We start from the raw sequence: 23,568 nt of genomic DNA, 5'->3' as shown, positions 1-23,568 counted from the left end.
TTTTTTCTTAAAACTTATTCTAATGATTGAACAAATCATTAGAAACATAAAAAAAGAAAATGAGAAGATTAGAAGAGGAATGCCACAACTTCCATCCCATTGGGAAAGTAAAAGAATGATTATTTGCAGAACAAGAATCTATATGTTCACTAGTACAAAAACTGAACAAGAAGTTCAAAAACTTACAGAGGATCACACATGGAAGGCAAACTTGAGACTCGTTAGGGACTCGAGATGAGGTACTTTGGGACAGATGTAGAGGTTGTTGCCTCAGCGAGACTTACACCTCAAGTGTCAGCATGTATACCTGAGAGGCATCAAACGTCCAACACACGGGGCTTGTCTCAATAGTTCCTGTGCAATCTATGTACTTAGTCTTTCTAAATCACCCTTCACTGATATAAAAAAAAACAATGAGTTAAGAAAATTGCAAGTAAAAAGATTAGAGTCAAATGTCACATATTCTTCGTCAAGAATGCTAAATACAGAGAGGTTTCACAACACCTTTTATCGGAAACATCTTGATATGTCTTATTTTTAGCTGAGTCTTTGTTAATCAAACTCAATATTTTCGTCTTCAAATCTGTTTTTTTAGTTACTTAAGTCAGATTGATAACAATATTGTCCTCTTCATGTTCATGGGGTATGACATTTATTTATTAGTTAAAACATGTAAAGGGTAACAATTTTTTTTTTTGATAACCGAGAAATTTGCATGTGACCCGCCCTTTGGACCAATCACAACCTTCTAAACTCGGTGGATAATGGGTACGCCCCTCTAGTAAGAGGTAACAATTTACAAATAACTACATAAGAAGATTAATCTTTTACTAATGAATATCATAGTGTTATGAGTTGTTGGTTAATTTATTAACTTAATGGAAGCCGCAATGTTGGAGTTGTTGGTTAATTTATTAACTTATGACTCTATTTCTTTTTGCTTTATATAATTTTCTTTTTCAAAAGTTGATAAGTATAATTACAATCCAAAAAATGGATAGCATGTCAAAGAAGGCTTATTGTATAATAAAGAGACAATGGAACGAATCTCCTTATCGTATTATTCCAAGAGTGAGCTATTTGTAGGTGTACAAGTAAATCTATCTAAGAAAACAAAATCATAAAATCCCTAATATCTCAACCTACGATTGTATGAAGATGCGTCTATATTCATTATGTAGCACTCCCCCTTAAGTTGGAGTATAGATATTAATCATGTCCAACATGTTACAAAGATACTCCACACGAGTACCATTTAAAGCCTTCTTTAATATATTACCTGTTTTCTCTCGTCTTTACATAACCAGTAGAAATCATGTTCTCTATCTTCTCGGGAACAAAGTGTGTAATGACCCTGAAGGTCATATTTGGATTCATTTTTTTGGAAAAATTACCGTTTTACCCCTCTCAATAGTTGCCCTGAGTCATGTTTGATAAGCTTATGAGGTTAGATTTGAAACCAAATCATAAAGTTGAGATTTTTATAAGTTTTGGAGTTTTGGAAGCTTTTAAGTTGAAATGATTGACTTTAGTCAACATTTGGAGTTCCGAGTCTCGAAATAGAGTTCCGTCAGTTCCTTCGGCTCCTTTCAAACAACACAAGATCTGTTCCAAGACTACCCAATGTTAACTGTTCGTGCAGACATGAACTGACTGACAATACTAACTGCATAGCCAATATCAGACGGGTCACTGTAAGGTAGTTTAGTTTCCCAACTAACCTTTTGTATCTTTCTGTATCATCAAATATATGTTATGGAGGTATACTATACTTGAAAGAATTAAGTCGATTAAAACCACAGAATATTACACAAAGAAGAGAAGATAGGTAACAAACTATTGATCTTGATACAATGAGAAAAACTAATGAAGACATAAAACAAAATACAAATCATTAGAACAAAACAATATTGAACATACAGTAAGCAAAGCTGATCATTTTGACAAGCATACATTAAATTTTGGAAGAGGGAATGAAATCAAAATAGGATGTAGAAGTCATGGAAATGATAGAGTTATTGAATGTTTAGTAGTACGTCGGTGGGGGAGAAGCTGGCGGGGGTGGAGGTGAAGCATAGGTGACAGATTGCTCGTACTTCTGAGGTGGTGGAGGTGAGGCATAGGTGGGAGTTTGCTTGTAATAGGCTGGTGGTGGTGGAGGTGGTGAGTTATAGGTTGTAGGAGATTGCTCATAGTACTTTGGTGGGGGTGGAGGAGATTTATAGGAAGGTGTAGATTCTTTGTAATATGGTGGAGGTGGAGGGGATTTATAAGAAGGCGTAGATTCTTCATAGTATGGTGGAGGGGGAGGAGATTTATAAGAAGGGGTAGATTCTTTGTAGTATGGGGGAGGTGGAGGGGACTTGTAGTAAGGAGTAGATTCTTTGTAGTATGGGGGAGGTGGAGGGGACTTGTAGTAAGGAGTAGATTCTTTGTAGTATGGGGGAGGTGGAGGGGACTTGTAGTAAGGAGTAGATTCTTTGTAGTATGGGGGAGGAGGAGGGGACTTGTAGTAAGGGGTAGATTCTTTGTAGTATGGTGGAGGGGGAGGGGACTTGTAGTAAGAAGGTGATTTCTCATAATAAGTTGGTGGTGGGGGAGGAGACTTGTAGTAAACTGGTGACTTGTAATATTTTTGTGGTGCAGGTGATTTATAGTATTTGGAAGGAGCGGGTGAGTTGTAATATTTTGAAGGGGATGGGGACTTGTAGTAATAGTGCTTTGATGGAGCAGGCGACTTGTAGTACTTTGCAGGTGATGGCGACTTGTAGTAGTACTTTGAAGGAGCTGGCGACTTGTAGTACTCCTTTGAAGGGACAGGTGCCTTGTAGTAATTCTTTGAAGGAGCTGGTGACTTGTAATACTTCACTACCACTGGAGCCTTGTAGTAGTGTTTCGAAGGAGCAGGTGACTTGTAATACTTCGTAACAACAGGTGCCTTGTAGTAGTGCTTTGAAGGAGCGTGTGACTTGTAATACTTCGTAACAATAGGTGCCTTGTAGTAGTGCTTTGAAGGAGCATGTGACTGGTAATACTTCGCAATAACAGGTGCCTTATAGTAGTGTTTTGAAGGAGCATGCGACTTGTAATAGTAATGCGATGGAGAATGTTCAACATGTTTTTCCGGTTTCTTGTAGTATGGAGAAGGTGATTTGTAGTCTTTCTTAGAATTGTAAGAAGGTGAATGAGAAGTATAGTCATAAGAGTAGTCAGCAACAACAGTGCTGGCTACAAAGCAAATTGCCAAAGCAAATGCAAGTAGAGGCCATTGCCCCAAATTTCCAAAGCTTCTCATTTGCTTTTTCAACCAACTAAACTTGGAGAAGAGGAGGATAGAACTAAGACTTGTGTTGCATAGTTGAGTAGGAACCTCTAGATTTATACTACAAATTGATAGTCTTCTTAACAGTCATGTAATGGCTTCATGGTTAGCCACTAAGATGATGCCTAAGTCAAAATAAAGACTAAGTCAGTACTTAGTGGGAAGCATTTATCCATGACTTCTTTCTTTTAGAAAAAAATTTCATGATGAAGAAATAATTTAGGAACAAAAAAAGAAAAATAAGAAGAGGAATGCCACAACTGTCATCCCATTGGCAAAGTAAAAGAATAGCAATTCCAGAAGAAGAATCTACAAGTTGACTTTACTATTGAACAGTGGATAATCATACCAGATTACACCTTATATAACATTTTGGTCTGAGGATCACGGATGGAAGGCAGACTCGAGACTCGTCAGGGACTCATATAGAGATGAGATACTTTGGGACAGACGTAGAGATAGTAGTCTCGCGATACTTACACCTCAAGTGTCCAGAAGTACACCTGAGATGATCCCAATGTTCAATGCACAAGCTCATCCCAATAGTTCATGTGCAATAGTATGTAACTAGTCTTATGAACCCCAAAATGTCTTTATATAAACCTTCACTCTTTAAATCCCCCTTTACAAATGACAGAACACAGAATAAAGATTGAGAAAATTGCAACTAAGAAAATTAGAGTCAAATGTCACATATTCTCCATTAACAACGCCAACTACACTGAGGTTTCCAGAACTTCTATCGGAAAAATCTTGATGTCTTAATTTTTCCCAAGTCTTCATTATTCAGACTCTACATTCTCCTCGTCAAATATGTTTTCCTACTTAAGTCGGATTGATATCAGTATATTTCTTTTCGTGTTCTTGGGGTATGAAACTTATTTATTTAATAGTTAGATGTAAGGGGATAACAACTTATGAATAACTACATAAGAAGATTACAAATCCCACCTCATCATGCTCTGCTGATGAGTTTTGACATGAATATAAAGTTACCTTTATCAAAAAAAATAACTACATAAGAAGATTATTCTTTTTTACTGATCAAGAAGTTACGCAGGGACATCCTATATTGCTGAATAGAGCATCCAATCTGCATAGATTAGGCATACAGGCATTCCAGCCTGTTTTAGTGGAGGGACGCTATTTGTTTACATCCATTAGTTTTCAAGGGATTCTATACCGATTTTTATGGAGATCAAATGGTTGTTCATGTACCTTTATCCTTGGAGGTTCAAGTAGAGGCTCGTTTAATTGTGTTTTCTCATAAGAATCTTTTGTCTCTTGATATTGGGATCCCATTTCCGTACGAATTGTTTGTTAATTTATTAGTAACTTAATGGAGGCAATAATGTTGGAGTTGCACATATAGTTTTTAATTTAACCTATAAGACTAAGAATACTTTTCTAACAAATCTGAAACTTGGTTACATCTTCGCAGAAGGAAAAATCAATAATGAAAAGAGTAATCTTTAAAGAGAAAAATGTCGATAAACCTTGACTACGTCGCCTTTTCCTCTTCTCTATCTTAGAAAAGAATTGTCGAAATGATGCATTTTCTTAGTTTAAATGCATCTTTATTTCTTTCTTATTCTGTTTATTGTACATAATTTTGCTTTCTCAAAAGTTAATGAGTACAGTTACCAAACTATACTCAGATGTGGTTTCTCTTCATATAAGAGTTTAGCATAGATGTCCATAAGGTGAATGCTTATGGAACAATGAAAGAAGTCAAGAACTCAACCAATAAGAGAACACAATATTTGATAAAGAAGAAGATAGTATTACACAAAGTGGAACTCTCAAGAGATTACATCAAAAAGAATCTTGATACAATGAACCAAACTGACGGAGATCTTGAGGATCTCAAACAATGCATATTACAAATTATTAAAAGAAAGGAACACACAAAACAAGCAAAACCTTCTTGAAGAATACATAAAATTTTGGCTGAGGAAATAGAGATACTCAAAGTAGGAGTTAGAATTCATGGAAATGGTGGAAATGATAGAATTAGTAACTATTTTAATAGTAGGTTGATGGGGGTGGAGGAGATTTATAGGAAGGTGTAGATTCTTTGTAGTATGGTGGAGGGGGAGGGGATTTATAGGAAGGAGTAGATTCTTTGTAGTATGGTGGAGGGGGAGGGGATTTATAGGAAGGAGTAGATTCTTTGTAGTATGGTGGAGGGGGAGGGTGTGGTGGGGGGGAGGGGGAGGGGATTTATAGGAAGGAGTAGATTCTTTGTAGTATGGTGGAGGTGGAGGTGATTTATAGGAAGGAGTAGATTCTTTGTAGTATGGGGGAGGTGGAGGGGACTTGTAGTAAGGGGTAGATTCTTTGTAGTATGGGGGAGGTGGAGGGGACTTGTAGTAAGGGGTAGATTCTTTGTAGTATGGGGGAGGTGGAGGGGACTTGTAGTAAGGGGTAGATTCTTTGTAGTATGGGGGAGGTGGAGGGGACTTGTAGTAAGGGGTAGATTCTTTGTAGTATGGGGGAGGTGGAGGGGACTTGTAGTAAGGGGTAGATTCTTTGTAGTATGGGGGAGGTGGAGGGGACTTGTAGTAAGGGGTAGATTCTTTGTAGTATGGGGGAGGTGGAGGGGACTTGTAGTAAGGGGTAGATTCTTTGTAGTATGGGGGAGGTGGAGGGGACTTGTAGTAAGGGGTAGATTCTTTGTAGTATGGGGGAGGTGGAGGGGACTTGTAGTAAGGGGTAGATTCTTTGTAGTATGGGGGAGGTGGAGGAGACTTGTAGTAAGGGGTAGACTCTTTGTAGTATGGTGGAGGGGGAGGGGACTTGTAGTAAGGGGTAGATTCTTTGTAGTATGGGGGAGGTGGAGGGGACTTGTAGTAAGGGGTAGATTCTTTGTAGTATGGGGGAGGTGGAGGGGACTTGTAGTAAGGGGTAGATTTATAGTATTTAGAAGGAGCGGGTGACTTGTAATATTTTGTTGGAGATGGTGACTTGTAGTAATAGTGATTTGATGGTGAAGGCCACTTGTAGTATTTTGCAGGCGATGGAGATTTGTAGTATTTTGTAGGGGATGGTGACTTATAATAATAGTGATTTGATGGAGCAGGTGACTTGTAGTATTTTGCAGGTGAAGGAGATTTGTAGTACTTTGCAGGAGATGGTGACTTGTAATAGTTCTTTGAAGGGGCAGGGGACTTGTAGTACTTCTTTGAAGGAGCAGGGGCCTTGTAGTACTTGTTTGAATGGGAAGGTGCCTTGTAGTAGTACTTCTTTGAAGGAACTGGTGATTTGTAATACTTCACTACTACTGGTGATTTGTAGTAATGCTTTGAAGGAGTAGGGGACTTGTAATAGTCGTGCTTGGAAGGCACCGGTGACTTGTAATAGTGTGACGGAGAATATTCAGCATGTTTTTCCGGTTTCTTGTAGTATGGAGTTGGTTCGTGATAGTTGGATGGAGATGGTGATTTGTAGTACTTCTTAGCGGTGTAAGAAGGTGAGGGAGAAGTATAGCCATAAGAGTAATCAGCAACAACAGTGCTGGCTACAAAGCAAATTGCCAAAGCAAATGCTAGTAGAGGCAATTTCCCCAAATTCCAAAAGCTTCTCATTGTGCTTCTTGGAGAGAAAAGAAAGGATAGAACTAAGACTTGTGTTGCATAGTTGAGTTAGGATCTCTGGTTTTTATACTGCAATTGTGACATCCTTCTTAACATTTTTGTATTTGCTTCATGGTTAACCACTAAGATGATAGCAAAGATCAAATAAAGACTAGGTTAGTACTAAGAGCCTTCATGGTTACCCACTAAAAAGGCAGGATATTCCTAAGTTATGGCATCCTACTAAGTATAAGGTTGACTTTTTCTTAAAATAAAATAACCAGAAAAAGAGGGTGGGAAATTCTCTTTCTTCCTCTATCTACACCATAACATTAGATGTTAAACATGGAGTTCAAGAAAAAACAGTGAATACACATACAATGTATGGATTTAATTGCAGGTTCAACCTGGGAGCAATGGGCCTACCGGAAGTTCGCCATGTCTATCAAGAAGTCAATTTTGTGGTGGAATCCCTTAGCGATGGGAGGAACTGTGATGCAACTACAACTAACGGGCACAACGTCATGTTCTACCATGGCATTCAGTTCCTCTTTGTAATGACTCCAACTAGTTCTACTTGCTTTCAATAAAAGATCCAAAACAATGAGAACATCACATGATGCAAGATTAATTGAATTTTAGGGTAGAACCTGTCCTTCAGTTTCATTCTGCTTTATTGGTTCAGCCTCAAATATGTTTTCCTACTTAAGTCGGATTGATATCAGTATGGTGGAGGGGACTTGTAGTAAGGGGTAGATTCTTTGTAGTATGGGGGAGGTGGAGGGGACTTGTAGTAAGGGGTAGATTCTTTGTAGTATGGGGGAGGTGGAGGGGACTTGTAGTAAGGGGTAGATTCTTTGTAGTATGGGGGAGGTGGAGGGGACTTGTAGTAAGGGGTAGATTCTTTGTAGTATGGGGGAGGTGGAGGGGACTTGTAGTAAGGGGTAGATTCTTTGTAGTATGGGGGAGGTGGAGGGGACTTGTAGTAAGGGGTAGATTCTTTGTAGTATGGGGGAGGTGGAGGGGACTTGTAGTAAGGGGTAGATTCTTTGTAGTATGGGGGAGGTGGAGGGGACTTGTAGTAAGGGGTAGATTCTTTGTAGTATGGGGGAGGTGGAGGGGACTTGTAGTAAGGGGTAGATTCTTTGTAGTATGGGGGAGGTGGAGGGGACTTGTAGTAAGGGGTAGATTCTTTGTAGTATGGGGGAGGTGGAGGGGACTTGTAGTAAGGGGTAGATTCTTTGTAGTATGGGGGAGGTGGAGGGGACTTGTAGTAAGGGGTAGATTCTTTGTAGTATGGGGGAGGTGGAGGGGACTTGTAGTAAGGGGTAGATTCTTTGTAGTATGGGGGAGGTGGAGGGGACTTGTAGTAAGGGGTAGATTCTTTGTAGTATGGGGGAGGTGGAGGGGACTTGTAGTAAGGGGTAGATTCTTTGTAGTATGGGGGAGGTGGAGGGGACTTGTAGTAAGGGGTAGATTCTTTGTAGTATGGGGGAGGTGGAGGGGACTTGTAGTAAGGGGTAGATTCTTTGTAGTATGGGGGAGGTGGAGGGGACTTGTAGTAAGGGGTAGATTCTTTGTAGTATGGGGGAGGTGGAGGGGACTTGTAGTAAGGGGTAGATTCTTTGTAGTATGGGGGAGGTGGAGGGGACTTGTAGTAAGGGGTAGATTCTTTGTAGTATGGGGGAGGTGGAGGGGACTTGTAGTAAGGGGTAGATTCTTTGTAGTATGGGGGAGGTGGAGGGGACTTGTAGTAAGGGGTAGATTCTTTGTAGTATGGGGGAGGTGGAGGGGACTTGTAGTAAGGGGTAGATTCTTTGTAGTATGGGGGAGGTGGAGGGGACTTGTAGTAAGGGGTAGATTCTTTGTAGTATGGGGGAGGTGGAGGGGACTTGTAGTAAGGGGTAGATTCTTTGTAGTATGGGGGAGGTGGAGGGGACTTGTAGTAAGGGGTAGATTCTTTGTAGTATGGGGGAGGTGGAGGGGACTTGTAGTAAGGGGTAGATTCTTTGTAGTATGGGGGAGGTGGAGGGGACTTGTAGTAAGGGGTAGATTCTTTGTAGTATGGGGGAGGTGGAGGGGACTTGTAGTAAGGGGTAGATTCTTTGTAGTATGGGGGAGGTGGAGGGGACTTGTAGTAAGGGGTAGATTCTTTGTAGTATGGGGGAGGTGGAGGGGACTTGTAGTAAGGGGTAGATTCTTTGTAGTATGGGGGAGGTGGAGGGGACTTGTAGTAAGGGGTAGATTCTTTGTAGTATGGGGGAGGTGGAGGGGACTTGTAGTAAGGGGTAGATTCTTTGTAGTATGGGGGAGGTGGAGGGGACTTGTAGTAAGGGGTAGATTCTTTGTAGTATGGGGGAGGTGGAGGGGACTTGTAGTAAGGGGTAGATTCTTTGTAGTATGGGGGAGGTGGAGGGGACTTGTAGTAAGGGGTAGATTCTTTGTAGTATGGGGGAGGTGGAGGGGACTTGTAGTAAGGGGTAGATTCTTTGTAGTATGGGGGAGGTGGAGGGGACTTGTAGTAAGGGGTAGATTCTTTGTAGTATGGGGGAGGTGGAGGGGACTTGTAGTAAGGGGTAGATTCTTTGTAGTATGGGGGAGGTGGAGGGGACTTGTAGTAAGGGGTAGATTCTTTGTAGTATGGGGGAGGTGGAGGGGACTTGTAGTAAGGGGTAGATTCTTTGTAGTATGGGGGAGGTGGAGGGGACTTGTAGTAAGGGGTAGATTCTTTGTAGTATGGGGGAGGTGGAGGGGACTTGTAGTAAGGGGTAGATTCTTTGTAGTATGGGGGAGGTGGAGGGGACTTGTAGTAAGGGGTAGATTCTTTGTAGTATGGGGGAGGTGGAGGGGACTTGTAGTAAGGGGTAGATTCTTTGTAGTATGGGGGAGGTGGAGGGGACTTGTAGTAAGGGGTAGATTTATAGTATTTAGAAGGAGCGGGTGACTTGTAATATTTTGTTGGAGATGGTGACTTGTAGTAATAGTGATTTGATGGTGAAGGCCACTTGTAGTATTTTGCAGGCGATGGAGATTTGTAGTATTTTGTAGGGGATGGTGACTTATAATAATAGTGATTTGATGGAGCAGGTGACTTGTAGTATTTTGCAGGTGAAGGAGATTTGTAGTACTTTGCAGGAGATGGTGACTTGTAATAGTTCTTTGAAGGGGCAAGGGACTTGTAGTACTTCTTTGAAGGAGCAGGGGCCTTGTAGTACTTGTTTGAATGGGAAGGTGCCTTGTAGTAGTACTTCTTTGAAGGAACTGGTGATTTGTAATACTTCACTACTACTGGTGATTTGTAGTAATGCTTTGAAGGAGTAGGGGACTTGTAATAGTCGTGCTTGGAAGGCACCGGTGACTTGTAATAGTGTGATGGAGAATGTTCAGCATGTTTCTCCGGTTTCTTGTAGTATGGAGTTGGTTCATGATAGTTGGATGGAGATGGTGATTTGTAGTACTTCTTAGAGGTGTAAGAAGGTGAGGGAGAAGTATAGCCATAAGAGTAATCAGCAACAACAGTGCTGGCTACAAAGCAAATTGCCAAAGCAAATGCTAGTAGAGGCAATTTCCCCAAATTCCAAAAGCTTCTCATTGTGATTCTTGGAGAGAAAAGAAAGGATAGAACTAAGACTTGTGTTGCATGGTGGAGTTAGGATCTCTGGTTTTTATAGTCCAATTGTGACATCCTTCTTAACATTTATGTATTTGCTTCATGGTTAGCCACTAAGATGATAGCAAAGTTCAAATAAAGACTAGGTCAGTACTAAGAGCCTTCATGGCCACCCACTAAAAAGGAAGGATACCCCCAAGTAATGGCATCCTACTAAGTATAAGGTTGACTTTTTCTTAAAATAATATAACCAGAAAAAGAGGGTGGGAAATTCTCTTTCTTCCTCTATCTACATCATAACATTAGATGTTAAACATGGAGTTCAAGAAACAAAAAAACAATGAATACACAACATACAAAGTATGGAATTAACTGCAGGTTCAACCTGGGTGCAATGGGCCTACTGAAGTTCGCCATGTTTATCGAGATGACAATGTTGTGGTGGAATCCCTTAGCAAGCTTTGGGAGGAACTGTGATGCAACTACAACTAACGGGCACAACGTCATGTTCTAACATGGCGTTCAGTTCCTCTTTGTAATGACTCTGACTAGTTCTACTTGCTTTCAATAAAAGATCCAAAAAAAAAAAAAAAAAACTTCACATGATGCAAGATTAATCGAATTTTAGGGTAAAACCTGTCCTCCAGTTTCATTCTGTTTTATTGGTTCAGCCTCAAGGACGTGTAAATGAAGGAAAGAACTATTCAACAAACAAATAAAGCAACAGGTCTAAATGTGAAATTTGTAAAGTTAGTTTAACAGAAGTTGAATTTATTTATATGAATTATATACAGGTAAGAACCAAAAAAAAAAAAAAAAAACTTCACATGATGCAAGATTAATCGAATTTTAGGGTAAAACCTGTCCTCCAGTTTCATTCTGTTTTATTGGTTCAGCCTCAAGGACGTGTAAATGAAGGAAAGAACTATTCAACAAACAAATAAAGCAACAGGTCTAAATGTGAAATTTGTAAAGTTAGTTTAACAGAAGTTGAATTTATTTATATGAATTATATACAGGTTGTAAGTTTAAATATCGTCTACAACAGCTCTTCTATGCTTGTTAAACTTCAAACTAAGCAATGGCTGACCTGAACTCGTTAAAAAAGTTCCACATCAAGTTCTTCTTTCACCTTGCAAATCTCAGTGTCCACTGTGCAGCTATTTCATCATGTTTGGCTTTATCTCCCAAGTATAAGTGCGCAATACCAGGAACAACCGGCTTATCTGCAAGAAGCGGAACTGTAAGATACAAAAAAAAGTAGTTTTGTACACTCTGTTCTACAGTTATTATTTTCAACTATTCATTTTACTCTTAACCCATGCAAACCAAATAGGAAGACGGCATAAATCTATAAACACCTTCAACAAGCAATATATGAAGACTCTTTTTATGGTTATATGTTTTCCTCCCATTTTTCTACTGTTTATTTTTAGAATGACTTTTTCACAGCTGTATTTCCTTTTCATATTGTATTTTTATGTGTTACTTGGGCTGAGGTCCTTTGGAAACAGCCTCTCTACCTTCACAAGATAGGGATAAGGCTGCATACACACTACCCTCCTCATATCCCACTTGTGGACTACACCGGGTATTGTTGTTGTCGTTGTTTTCCTCTCTTTATAAAATTAATATTTTTCATCTGTGTCACTTCTTTTGAGAGAGGACATAGGACGGAAGATAGAAGATGTACTTACAAGTTTCAGGATTGGTGAACATTGATCTCAGAGCAAGTAGCACCTTTGAGATTGTTAACGCTGGACTCCAGTTCTCTGTTAGGATGTCCAAGCTAACATTGCCAGAAGGATCTACATTACAATGATATATGCGAGTTTTGAATACAACCTGCAAAAGCCTGAGATCAGAACGAAAAGAAAAGGGAAGAAAAAGTTAATTTCCACCAAATTCAGCCGACAAACAAGAACTATAACCAAGTCTGTGAAGATGACTCTTGTTTATCGGCTGAATTTGGTGGTGAAAATATTTCAACCAAAAGGAAGCCATGCTTTTATTTTCTAAATTTAATACAATAACGACTGTTATTCGGAAGCATGGTACTGCATAAAGATGAAAGTAACAACACAGATACCAGATCTTACGAAATTGTTTACTCAATTTACTCATTTACTGTACACCAAAACAAAGTTCAGGAAGGAGCAAAGTACTCTTCTTCTATTTTTAATCAACAAAAGGTGTAAGAAATAAGAGATTTGGGAATGACATGCTTGATTTTTCGCATTAATAATGGAAAACGAACTTAGAGTAGAATGTAAGAGTTCGGCAGAACCCAGTCACTTTGATCCAAACCCTGTAGTTGCCTTCGAAAACACATTTAATGTGCACAAATTATTAATTTAGAATCCAATAACTCAAAAGGCTATAATCTAGAACTCATAAACCTCAAGAGTAACAAGTTCGCACAATGACCATGCATTTACACATGACCTAAAAATCAAAAGAGCACAAGGGATAGTTTTCATAAGTAAGGGAAGCAACTAGTTCATAGCAATTAGCAATTACCATTTCTTAGCTTAGTTCTATTCAGCAGAAAGAACTCCGCAAACATTTTATCAGAAGACGGTGAACAAGGATCTTTGCGCTTCATCCTAGTTTTAAAGTTTATATCAGAACAAATGGTATAACTGATGGAGAATATTGGAAGTTTGTTGTTCAGATAAAATACAAAAGTAGATGCCTGGATCAGGAAAAATACAACGCTAGATGCATAGGAGATTCACTGTGTAACCTTCAACATACCTTTGGAGGTTTAAATGGATAATCAAAAGGAAAGGTTATATCAAGAAAAAATATTCCACCCTTATAAGGTGTTCCTGCGAGAAACAGGAAGATTTCAGTTAGAGAAGTAACAGAAACTCTTCAGTAAACTGAAAGCAATAAACTTGGTTATCTAAATATCGGAAAATCAAGCAGAAATACAACCAAATTTGAAGTATGACAATTCATTTAAATCAAGCACTTAAAGAGTTCAAGTTCGGTACATTGAGAAATCTTTTACACCCTCAAATTAGTTTAACATATTGCAGGACGCAACTCTTCTTGGCAGATCAATATGGTAACATGATAAATAAAGAAATAAATTGTTGTAGCCAGTTAACTTGCATTGCAACTGTAAGGTTTGTGTACACTCGACCCTTTCCAGACCCCACATGTGGGATTACACTGTGTATATGTTGTTTTACAACTGAAATCCTTATCCTAACTATTACTTCATGCATAATGAATTAACGTCCTATTATTCTCTTTGTTCATTTGATAAAGGATTGACTGATCCAGCAGAACAGATTCTTCAAATGGCTCCTTCAAGCTAACACTTCAATTCATATTCAGACACAACTTCAATTTACAAATATCTTTTCTCTACTCAACTTCAAATACTACTCCCCCGTCTCAATTTATGTGACTCTTTCTTTTTTAGTCGGTCTAAAAATGAATGACACTTTTTTATATTTAATACTCCCTCCATCCCAATTTATGTGACACATTTCAGATTTTGAGATTCAAACAAGTCTATCTTTGACCATAAATTTTTCATATATCTTTAAAATATTTTGAATTATCAATTATTGTGACTTAGAGTACTTTTTACGTAGTTTACGAATATATAAATTTCATTATAAAAAATTGAAGATTCCATTATCCAATTCTCGGTCAAACTTAAATTGTTTGACTCTCGAAAAAACAAAATGTGTCACATAAATTGGGACAGAGGGAGTAATAATTTAACTGTAAAAACTATCTATTTTACTTTTTCTCTTCTCGTTCAAACAAATTCAAATACGTAAGCAAAATGCACAAAAAAGCTCTAAGATCTGTTGGAGTGTTAAGCGCAAAACGCAAATAAAGCGCACGCTTTAATAATACTGGAGCTAATGGAGAATAAATACAAATATATATGTTATTCCAAAACTAATAATTATAAGCATGAATAACAAATATATGGACAAAAAAGTTGAATAAACAATAACAATAAAGAGAAATATTCAATGTGTAGGGTCGTCTCTTCGGGGGACACTCATTGGCAAGGAAAAGTACGTCGTAAAGTCTTGATGCAACACTAAAGCACACATTAAGCAAAGCGAAGCGCTCAACATGTTTTGAGTCTCGCTTTAGGGCTTAAGCGCTCCTTTGACAACACTAAATACTCAATACATATTCGAAAGGTAAAATTGGTTATAGTCACACAAATATCTATTATTTGTTTTAGAGCACAAGTCTAGTCGAACGCAATCACATCAATCGAGACAGAGCGAGTACACTTTTTTCAAATATCACAATTTTTATGTCCAAACGCCTATAAAGAATGTACATTTATACTTCAAACTCAACAACTAGTACTCATCCTCATAGAAAAAGAAGAAAAAAAAGATCATTTTTTTCTTAGAAGAACGGAAAAAAAGAGATAATGATCAAAAACACACCTGAGTTATCACTTTTTCGTAAATTTCACAGTCCAACTATCATCTATTCCTTTTTCCTACCTGAACTATCACTCTCTGTGTATTAAAACACACATCAACTATCATATGTTCTCTTTTTCTACATGAATGTCTGTGATAATTGTAATAGGAAAAGGAAATAGCTTATAGTTGAAAAGTGTTTTAACACATAAATAGTGATAGCTTAACTCACTCAAGTAGGAAAATGGAACAACGGATAGTTGAGTTATGAAACTCGCAAAAATCAGAAAGATTAAATCTTTATAGCTAATCAAAGAGAAATTACCAGGTGGTCCAAAGAGAGTAGCAACCCAATGGTAAAGATTATCTCCTTTAGGTCCAGCTGCACAATCTGGTGGTGCTTCCATGCTTAATTCTGTCATTTCCTTCTGTATTCTCTTCCCTGATGTTGATACCGACGTCGTCGACGGCCATGTTCTTCCTCCTCCTCTTCCTCTTCCTCCGCCGCCGCCGATTGCTATTCCGCCGGACGGAGCTCCGCTGTACATTTTTATTTATCCTGCTGGAAGATAATCTTTCAGCTTTATCCAAGTGGAAGCCTTTTGCTGATTCTTCTTTGTTCTAATACGACGTCGGTTTGGAGTTTTATTCCAACTTCTAAAAAAAAAAACAAATTATTTAACTTTAGGAGTCGTTTGGTCGGAATCAGAGGCGAATTCACAATTTAAATTATATGAGATTCAATCGTATAGACTTCTTGCATTGAACTCGCTGTAACAAATTTTAACAATGAATTTGTGTTTGGTACAGAAATTATTGAATTCAGATGAATTCGATGTCAGAAGGTGAGTCGAAAACTAGTATTATCAACTTTGTAAGCTTATATTTTTCTTCTAAACTTTTTTTTAGCTTTCTTTACTCAAGATAATGATTTTTGCAACAAAAAAAATATCAACTTTGAAAATGGTGGAATCAATTATCAAATTCTATCCTTTTAGAATCTCAACATTCAAAGAATTTCATCCATCTAAAAGGACTTTGCAAATTTTGTTATCCAAACATGTCTTCATCTTTAAAAATAAAGATTAAAGAACATTTTTTTAAAAAAAAATCCACATTTTTTACAAATAGATTCTATCTTGATTAAGTAATTTCTTCGTGTTTGTTTAAGCTTTGATAAAAAGTGTAATTTTTTTCTCATATGTCTAGGCTTTAATAAAAAAAAAGTAATTTCTTCTCGTTAGTATAAGCTTTGATAGAAAGTAACTTGTTCTCGTATGTCTTAAACTATAATAGAAAAAGTGATTTCTTCATATTTGTATAAGCTTAGATGGAAAGTCATTTTTTTTTCTCATATGTCTTGAGCTTTAATAGAAAAAAGCGATTTCTTCGCGTTTATATAAGCTTTGATGGAAAGTAACTTCTTCTCGTAAGTCTCAGCTTTAATAGGAAGTGGTTTCTTCTTATATGTCTAAACATTGATGGACAAAATTCATGGTCTACTTGAACTAATGGGAGTAAAAGTGTATCAAGCTGACCAAAACACCACCGTTATTACGATTAAAGCTAGGGTGGGGGTGGAGTCATGGTAACGAAGCTTTTCACCAACAAGAAAAATAATGCAAAAAATGGATTTAAATCATCATCTAGTTGAGTGTTAAAAGACAAATATCAATCATCTAAACTAACAAAACTAATAGAGTTGGTTCAATTTTCCTGCAAAATACACAAAGGGAATCCAAAAATGCAAAGATCTCAATCTTCCTAGAGCTGCTAGAAAACAAAATGTGCATTCACATCAAGAATCAACAAAGCCAAAAATACAACCATTGTGTAAGCAATAACCGGTGATCGAATCGTTGAACACTGAGAAGTCGCACTGATAGGTCCAAATGCTGCCGGAGGGAACACCCCACCACCTGAATTCGAACTGTCGGATGAAAAAGAAGCAAATTCAGTCCAAATAGAGGCAATATTTGTGCAAATGCAACATGTTAGTATAGGCAAGCTTCTCTATGACAGCGTCAACAACGAAATGTTGTAATAGAGAACATATAATATAACATGAAGAATCAATAAAAACAAGAATGTGGTTGTTACAAAGGATGATTGTTATAGAGAGGCTTGACTGTACTCATAAAGATAATTTATGTATTGTACTTGGTTTAGATATCTCACCTTCCGGTAAATTTACATGTTCTGGAACCTGCACCAGGAAAACCATTAAATGAATCAGGTTTCGAGAAAGAAAACGAAAAATGGTTCAGATAACATACACAGAGGATGAAAAAGGTAGCAATTTTAATGAATACTTCCTAGATTGTTATTGACGATTTTGAAAAGCAAAAGAGAACGGAAGAGCAAAAGAGCTTCGTATAGACTAAAATGCAAGGTTCAGCATGTTGAAATGCTACTAAGAAACATACAGCTAGAAGCATTTCGCAATAATGTAGAAACGCATACTGTGCATGTCAATTAAAGCGTCACAACTCCGAGAACCATTGCTTAAACGGTATGAAATTAAGTAGACACAACAAGGCTTTCTTGTAAATAAGCGATGTTTCAGTCCCATATATCATACACAAACATTTGAAGAAATTAATGTCATTCATCTAATATAGCCGTAAAAATAGTCATATTGAACAACTAAAACAACATTTCTATCAACTTAACCCCAAACGTCAGTAAGGAGCAATAAAACTCGGACTTATGCAATAGAAACACACTTGTACTCTAGCTTCATCAAGTAATATGAACTAGAATATGTGATATTACATCATGTCAAACACAATGGGAGTTGATATTTATTTTATTCAGCAAGGGAAAATAAGATAGAAGAGAAAATTTGCCTTCAGCCAGATAGGCAAAATAGATTCTTACTGAAATGGGAGTGAGAAATAAAAGAGGGATATCATGTCGTTAACTGTTAATTTACCGAATCACTATTATCAGCCAAAACGATCCAGACACCAATCAAGTCATCTCCCGGAACTCCATGTAAAGATGAAAAAGAAAATTACATACTAAAACTTACTTGGATCTTGTGTTGTCATTGTTGCTGTACCATCAAAATCACATGTTCCACCAAGACTATGCATTCTTTGATAATAGTCGTTGTAAGCATAGGAAGCATGATTTTGTATAGTATCTGGGAAATAACAAGGCTTCCCAGATTGAATTGCACTGCAATTAGCACGTCCCTGGCCACAAGCCCAGTTAATTCCATCTTGCAATTTGTTCTCATCTGCACCTGGTTTCGCTACACAAAAAGCTGTACTAGAATTGTCAGAAATGCTGTCCGACGAACCCAGACCAAGGGTATAAACATCGCTCCCGTTCGTAGAAAAGACCCCCCAACTTCTTTCTGAGATTGGCCCAGGTCTTTTGTCTTCATTGAACATCTCGTAAATAAAGGTGTTAATGGGAATTTTGGGTTGACTAGGTGGACCGGTATCATTTGAAACACGCCGAATCAGGTTATTATTAAAAGTTTCCGCATTTTCCTTGGTAGCATCTGGCTCGTTGGAACCTCCAGCCCATGGCCAACCAGTCTCCGTCACAACAACAGGGATATCTGAAAAGTTGAGTGCTTCTATAGAGTTGTACGTAGCATCAACTAAAGCATCAAACATGCTTACATAATGAAACAAGGTGTTCGGATCAACAATTTGCTTCACCGCAGAGAGTGGTTGGAAAAGAGCATATTCAATTGGAAAGATTCCATCAGAGTGAACATACTCATAATATGGATAAGCATTCAACATGTAATACGAGTTTGTATTTCTTAGAAACTGAAGGATCTGGAAGATCGTTGAGTTCCATGAAGAATTGAAAGTGGCAGTGGAAGGAGGAAATGCCTTAGCAATCACATCCATTGATTGCGGGGTTGAAACTTTAACTTGGTTATTTAGTCGTGAAGCTACTAATGCTTTATGTAAGTAATTCATAGCGGGAACCAAAACTGGTGCAGCATTTGGGATTGCGGTGAGAACTTCACTTCCCACAGCAATAGCCGTAATATTTGTTCCGGGCATATAAGCTGCTACATTTCTATTTACCCAAGCAGCTGCAGTTGATGGAGATTCTCCAATCCCTAAGACTTCTTCATTTGTAACGCCAATAATAACTTCAATACTAGTGTTGGCTAAAGCATTCAACATATGAGCATCAGCATTAAATAGGCGCACATGAGTTATCTGACGAGCTTTAAGGAGTGCAACCACATCTGAAGCTGGGGGTAAATTTGTTACATCAGTGCCGATGTTTATTCCAACAAATGCACCTACAATTTTGAAAAACATGCACATTAACACTACAAATGAATCAAAGCACCTTTTACTTACCATCATGCAAGGCCATTATGTAAGCCGCTCAGACGGTTGGATTTCACTATAAAAAAAATGTAAGCACATAACATAAACAGCAGAAATACAACACAAAAGACTGGAACAACTATCAAAATTACAACTACACAGCATACCAAATGCAATCCCACAAGTGGGGTCTGGGGAGGGTGGTTTGTACGCAGCCTTACCCCTACCTTGTGAAGGTAGATAGGTTGTTTATAATGGACCCTCAGTGGAACAACTATTAAAATACCAATGCTAAAACCGATTCTCCAGAAAGCATATCAAAAAACTCTCTAGGTATAAAATAAAAAGAAAACACTAGATTTCTTCTGACTTGCCATTATCGGTTCTTTTTTTCCATTTACATTCTCATAACGATAATATGATGCTATTAGTTTCTTCATCAAGTCGCTAAGAAACACCAAGATTTTGTAAGACAGCTTCAATGCTTCCTCCTGTAGCCTTTCCTAACTCATTGTTCTATCAATGACTTGTGAAGGATGATCCTTTAGTTAAACTTTAGTCCTGTTTTTTTGGTAACTAACTTTTTCTGGTAATCACCAAATGTGTAATTACAAAAATTTCTCTAAAGTGGGAGAGGGAGCTTGAGCGTCAGAGGCAGAGGGACCAGAAGAAGCTTCAGTGACAGTTGATGGTGGAGCAAGAAGCACTTTTTGGGTCAATACTCAATACCTAATCCTTCAAAGAGTGCAGAGAAGAATTTTAGACCATCAATGGGAGGCTTGATCGATAAACCTTAATGATTGGCAGAGCTACTAAATGCCACAACGCTACCTGGCGTTTCACTGTCAAATCACCATGCAGTCTTCCATAATAGTTTTTTGTACTCCATGACGCAACCACTATCTGCTGAACTTCTTACCTCTTTTGCCCTCTTCTAATCATGTAGCACAATCAAGCCGACTCCAAGCAATTTTACCATATTCAGTTAATTTTTTCATCTATGAAATCTTTTATAAGAACTTCATCTTTGAAAAGTTAACATGCTTTACTCAAAGCTTATAGATCTGTCTTACAAATTAGAACATTTATTTGTTTAACAAGCATTTAGCGCTGTATACTAGTACATGTTACAACTTATCTTGCATGATTAGCACATGCATTATCCCCCAAAAGAAATGTTTGATAAACTAAACTTAGAAAGCCAATAAAGGAGGAAATAAATGATATTTATACTTAAGTTGCATGACACCACAAAATAAACAAATAAACAAGAAGAATTCCATTAAGCATTCAATAAATGCTACAGACAACAGATATATAGTTTTTAATAATTCAAATTTGATGGTCTGTCTTTTAATTTCCAAACATACCCTATCTATCAATTGATATGATCTGATATTTACCATTATAAGGCATATCATATAACCAAAAAAGGACCCTTGCATGATATTAACTAAAGTGCTGAATCAATACACAGCAATAACATTATAGAGCTGACAGGGAGAAACTTACTGCATTACCTATTACATTTGAGATAAAGAAAAAAAATAGAATAGATATGGCAAGCCACGGTTTAAGCGTCATCAGAAGCATCCAAAACTTCAACTCTAATATCAATCAGCCGGCAACTGTTGCTTCAAACGGTATTTGTCAAGAGGGTTCTACAGGAAAAAGATTACAAGAAATTAAAGCTAGTTTGATTGAATAGAGAGCAAATGAGCTCAGTTGTATGACTATAACATTGAATGATAAGCAGAACTGCAAAACTTAACAGGCGAAAAGTTCATTCTTCCAGTAATACTGACCCCAGAAATCTAAAAACCGAGTAAAGTAGACAAATAGAAAATGAGACTGTTCGGTAAAGATGCTCAAACTTAAATTAACAGTGTCCTTCTATGTCATTGGGTTTCTCCTAACCATATTAACTAGGGATGAAGAACCCACCAAATGAATATGAAACAAAGTATACACGTGCATGACCTCAAGGGAAATGGCTGAGTCACCACATGATATCTACTGAGGATCGTGTTTATAGCAAAGTAATTCAAAACAAAACCAGTATCAGAAAGTGGAAATGGCTGTTTGCTGTCTAACTTGTTGACGCTGCTCAAGTATAGGATCTTGTACTACCAACATGAACTATATAGAAGAATATACACCATATTCCCATCCCATCCCGTGCGATATTAAAAACGCAAACCACACACCCATAAACAAAAGAAGCCTTATCATAGTAATCCACTAAAAGATGTCTAGCTGAACCCAGAATTACATCAGTGAACAGCACCTAATACAGTCTGGTTCCATTTAACAAGAACCTAACAAAAGATTCAAACTTTATGCAGTTTAGCATGCTTGTCTACCAAAACAATAGGTCACAGATTCACAAGAATTTAACATTTCTGTCTCATAGTAGTACACAAATTAAGACATATAGTTATCAGTCCACTTCATGGCAGCTTAAAAACAAAAAACATTGTCACTACAGAGGTAACATTGATTATGACATGTGTTTTATCAGTTCATAAGAGCAAAACAGTCACTCTCATCCACATCTCCTAAGCAAGAAATGCTTAAGAAACTTCAAAGAACCAAACTTTATCAAAAACTAACACTACCTTACACCTTAAATTGCATAGACAACACCAAAATCCCAAGAAATATCTAAAGATTAAGAAACCCTTTACAAGTTTAGCCTCAACACTCAAAAACCCCACATCTCAAAACTGATTTAGAAGTACAAAACATTTCAACCAGAAGCAGAAAATGAAGGAACAAGAAAAGGAAAAGAAACAAAGTACCTGAATTCAACTTCTCCTCCACTATAGCAAAACCAAGAAAATCTACTAACCAAGATCCTATTAAGAGTTAGTAAAACTCAAATGTAAACACCAAATAGTTAAGTGGACAAAACTGACAACACAAAAACCAAAAATTTGAAGTAAACCCTGAAAACCCTCTTACCCCACTTCACACTACACTTTGTTGAGTACAAAATAACAGAGAAATGAGTGGTCACAAAGAGGGAAACTGAAACAGCACAAGACACTAGTCTACTGTAGCAGTAACTCAAGAGACTCCCAAAAATGACCTGTTCATTTATTACTACATATAATTATTGATAAAGATTAAAACTTTAACCTTAAACTATACTTATAATTAAAAAACATAAACACCCATATACAGTATAGTTCCAAATAATTATTTTATTCAAGTTTTTGTACATATACACAATTAAAAAGATTACTTTTTTTGGGTACACATAGGAAAGAAGAAGACAAGAAAGTAATAAAGAAGCCTTAAATGTAGCACTTGTGCTATATCAAACCTCAATTCTAGAACTTTACACATCTATACACACTATACAATTCTTGTTTTTCTACTAGCAATATGAAAAAAGTACAAAAAAAAAAAAAAACTTTTTTCACTTTTTTTTTCTTCTCTAGATCTGAAGATTCTTGAAAAATGTGACAGATTTTGATGACACATCAAGATTTTAGCCGTGTATCTAGCTTAAATTCCCTTAAATTCTTCTCTTATTTTATTATAAAAAGTACTACTCCCTTCATTTCAAAATATTTATTATAATATTTTTTTTGAGATTTAAATAGTATAAATTAAACCTCTCTTATTTTATATTTTTTAATAAGTAAGTAAAAAATAAAAAGTACTACTCCCTTTATTTCAAAATATTTATTATAATATTTTTTTTGAGATTTAAATAGTATAAATTAAAAATTCATAATTTATAAATAATATCTTTTTTATAATTTTTCGATAATTGGATATTTTAATTTATAATTTTAAATTCATATTTTAAAAAATAAAACATGATAACTATTTTGAAACCGGCGGAGTATAATGACTTTTGGTGTATTTACCTCTCAAAAGAAATGAATCAACAATTTCAGGTTGAGGTTAAAAAAAATGTGAAAAGTCTATGTGGAAGAATGATTGAATATTTTATGAATAAATTTTTTATTTATTTCTTTTCTTTAGTTGAAGACAACTAAGCATGTGTGGGGACCTATGGAGCCATGGTCTCTACTCTCTAGAATTCAAATATAAATTCAAAAAGGGAAAAAGAATAAACATACCTGAACTATCGTAAATGGTATGTAGATATTTTTCGTCATATTTTTGAAACACTGGTGCCTCTGACGTTCAAAAACTAGAGCATATATACCCTTTATACTAACGGACATACATGTGTCATAATCTTATCCACCGACCCGATATTTATTGAATATTGGATCAACGGATAAGATTGTGTCACATGTCCCTATTTAATCCTCAGAGTGATGAAACTAGAATTATAAAAATTCATTCA

At 37.0% G+C, this 23,568-nt stretch overlaps 4 protein-coding genes across 8 annotated transcripts; all 4 read right to left on the bottom strand.

The window, feature by feature from the left end:
- Window positions 1-142: 142 nt before the first annotated feature.
- Window positions 143-15,514, bottom strand: LOC102601850 (constitutive photomorphogenesis protein 10). Of its 3 annotated transcripts, none has more exons than XM_006354083.2 (5): window positions 15,251-15,514; window positions 13,265-13,338; window positions 12,205-12,352; window positions 11,598-11,733; window positions 143-395 (listed from the first exon to the last, which is right to left on the bottom strand). In XM_006354083.2, the coding sequence occupies exons 1-4, from the start codon at window positions 15,471-15,473 to the stop codon at window positions 11,636-11,638; spliced, it is 543 nt and encodes a 180-aa protein (XP_006354145.1). In that variant the 5' UTR covers window positions 15,474-15,514; the 3' UTR covers window positions 143-395; window positions 11,598-11,635. The 3 variants fall into 3 exon arrangements, with proteins under 3 accessions (XP_006354145.1, XP_015167154.1, XP_006354144.1); XM_015311668.1 differs by lacking the exon at window positions 143-395 and adding an exon at window positions 3,364-3,447; XM_006354082.2 differs by lacking the exon at window positions 143-395 and having other exon boundaries at window positions 11,436-11,733; window positions 15,251-15,486.
- Window positions 1,788-3,317, bottom strand: LOC102601519 (extensin-2-like). Its single transcript, XM_015311667.1, has one exon. The coding sequence runs from the start codon at window positions 3,293-3,295 to the stop codon at window positions 2,027-2,029; it is 1,269 nt and encodes a 422-aa protein (XP_015167153.1). The 5' UTR covers window positions 3,296-3,317; the 3' UTR covers window positions 1,788-2,026.
- Window positions 5,203-11,290, bottom strand: LOC102602184 (extensin-2-like). Its single transcript, XM_006354164.2, has 2 exons — window positions 7,638-11,290; window positions 5,203-6,073 (listed from the first exon to the last, which is right to left on the bottom strand). Exons 1-2 carry the CDS (start codon window positions 10,487-10,489, stop codon window positions 5,203-5,205), a joined length of 3,723 nt encoding a protein of 1,240 aa, XP_006354226.2. The 5' UTR covers window positions 10,490-11,290.
- Window positions 15,515-16,542: 1,028 nt separating the features above from the next.
- LOC102601178 (glucan endo-1,3-beta-glucosidase 4) lies at window positions 16,543-22,354 on the bottom strand. Of its 3 annotated transcripts, XM_015311665.1 has the most exons (6): window positions 22,203-22,354; window positions 22,040-22,096; window positions 20,759-20,899; window positions 17,960-19,207; window positions 17,104-17,131; window positions 16,543-16,855 (listed from the first exon to the last, which is right to left on the bottom strand). In XM_015311665.1, exons 3-6 carry the CDS (start codon window positions 20,829-20,831, stop codon window positions 16,699-16,701), a joined length of 1,506 nt encoding a protein of 501 aa, XP_015167151.1. In that variant the 5' UTR covers window positions 20,832-20,899; window positions 22,040-22,096; window positions 22,203-22,354; the 3' UTR covers window positions 16,543-16,698. The 3 variants fall into 3 exon arrangements, with proteins under 3 accessions (XP_015167151.1, XP_006354142.1, XP_015167152.1); XM_006354080.2 differs by having other exon boundaries at window positions 22,040-22,354; XM_015311666.1 differs by lacking the exons at window positions 22,040-22,096; window positions 22,203-22,354 and having other exon boundaries at window positions 20,751-20,836.
- Between the last annotated feature and the right edge of the window lie 1,214 nt (window positions 22,355-23,568).

The sequence above is a fragment of the Solanum tuberosum genome, unplaced genomic scaffold (genome assembly GCF_000226075.1).
Source record: "Solanum tuberosum cultivar DM 1-3 516 R44 unplaced genomic scaffold, SolTub_3.0 scf00172, whole genome shotgun sequence".
NCBI classification, from domain to species: Eukaryota; Viridiplantae; Streptophyta; class Magnoliopsida; order Solanales; family Solanaceae; genus Solanum; species Solanum tuberosum.
Note: the sequence above shows the minus strand (reverse complement) of the source record. Positions and strands in the feature narration are given on the sequence as shown.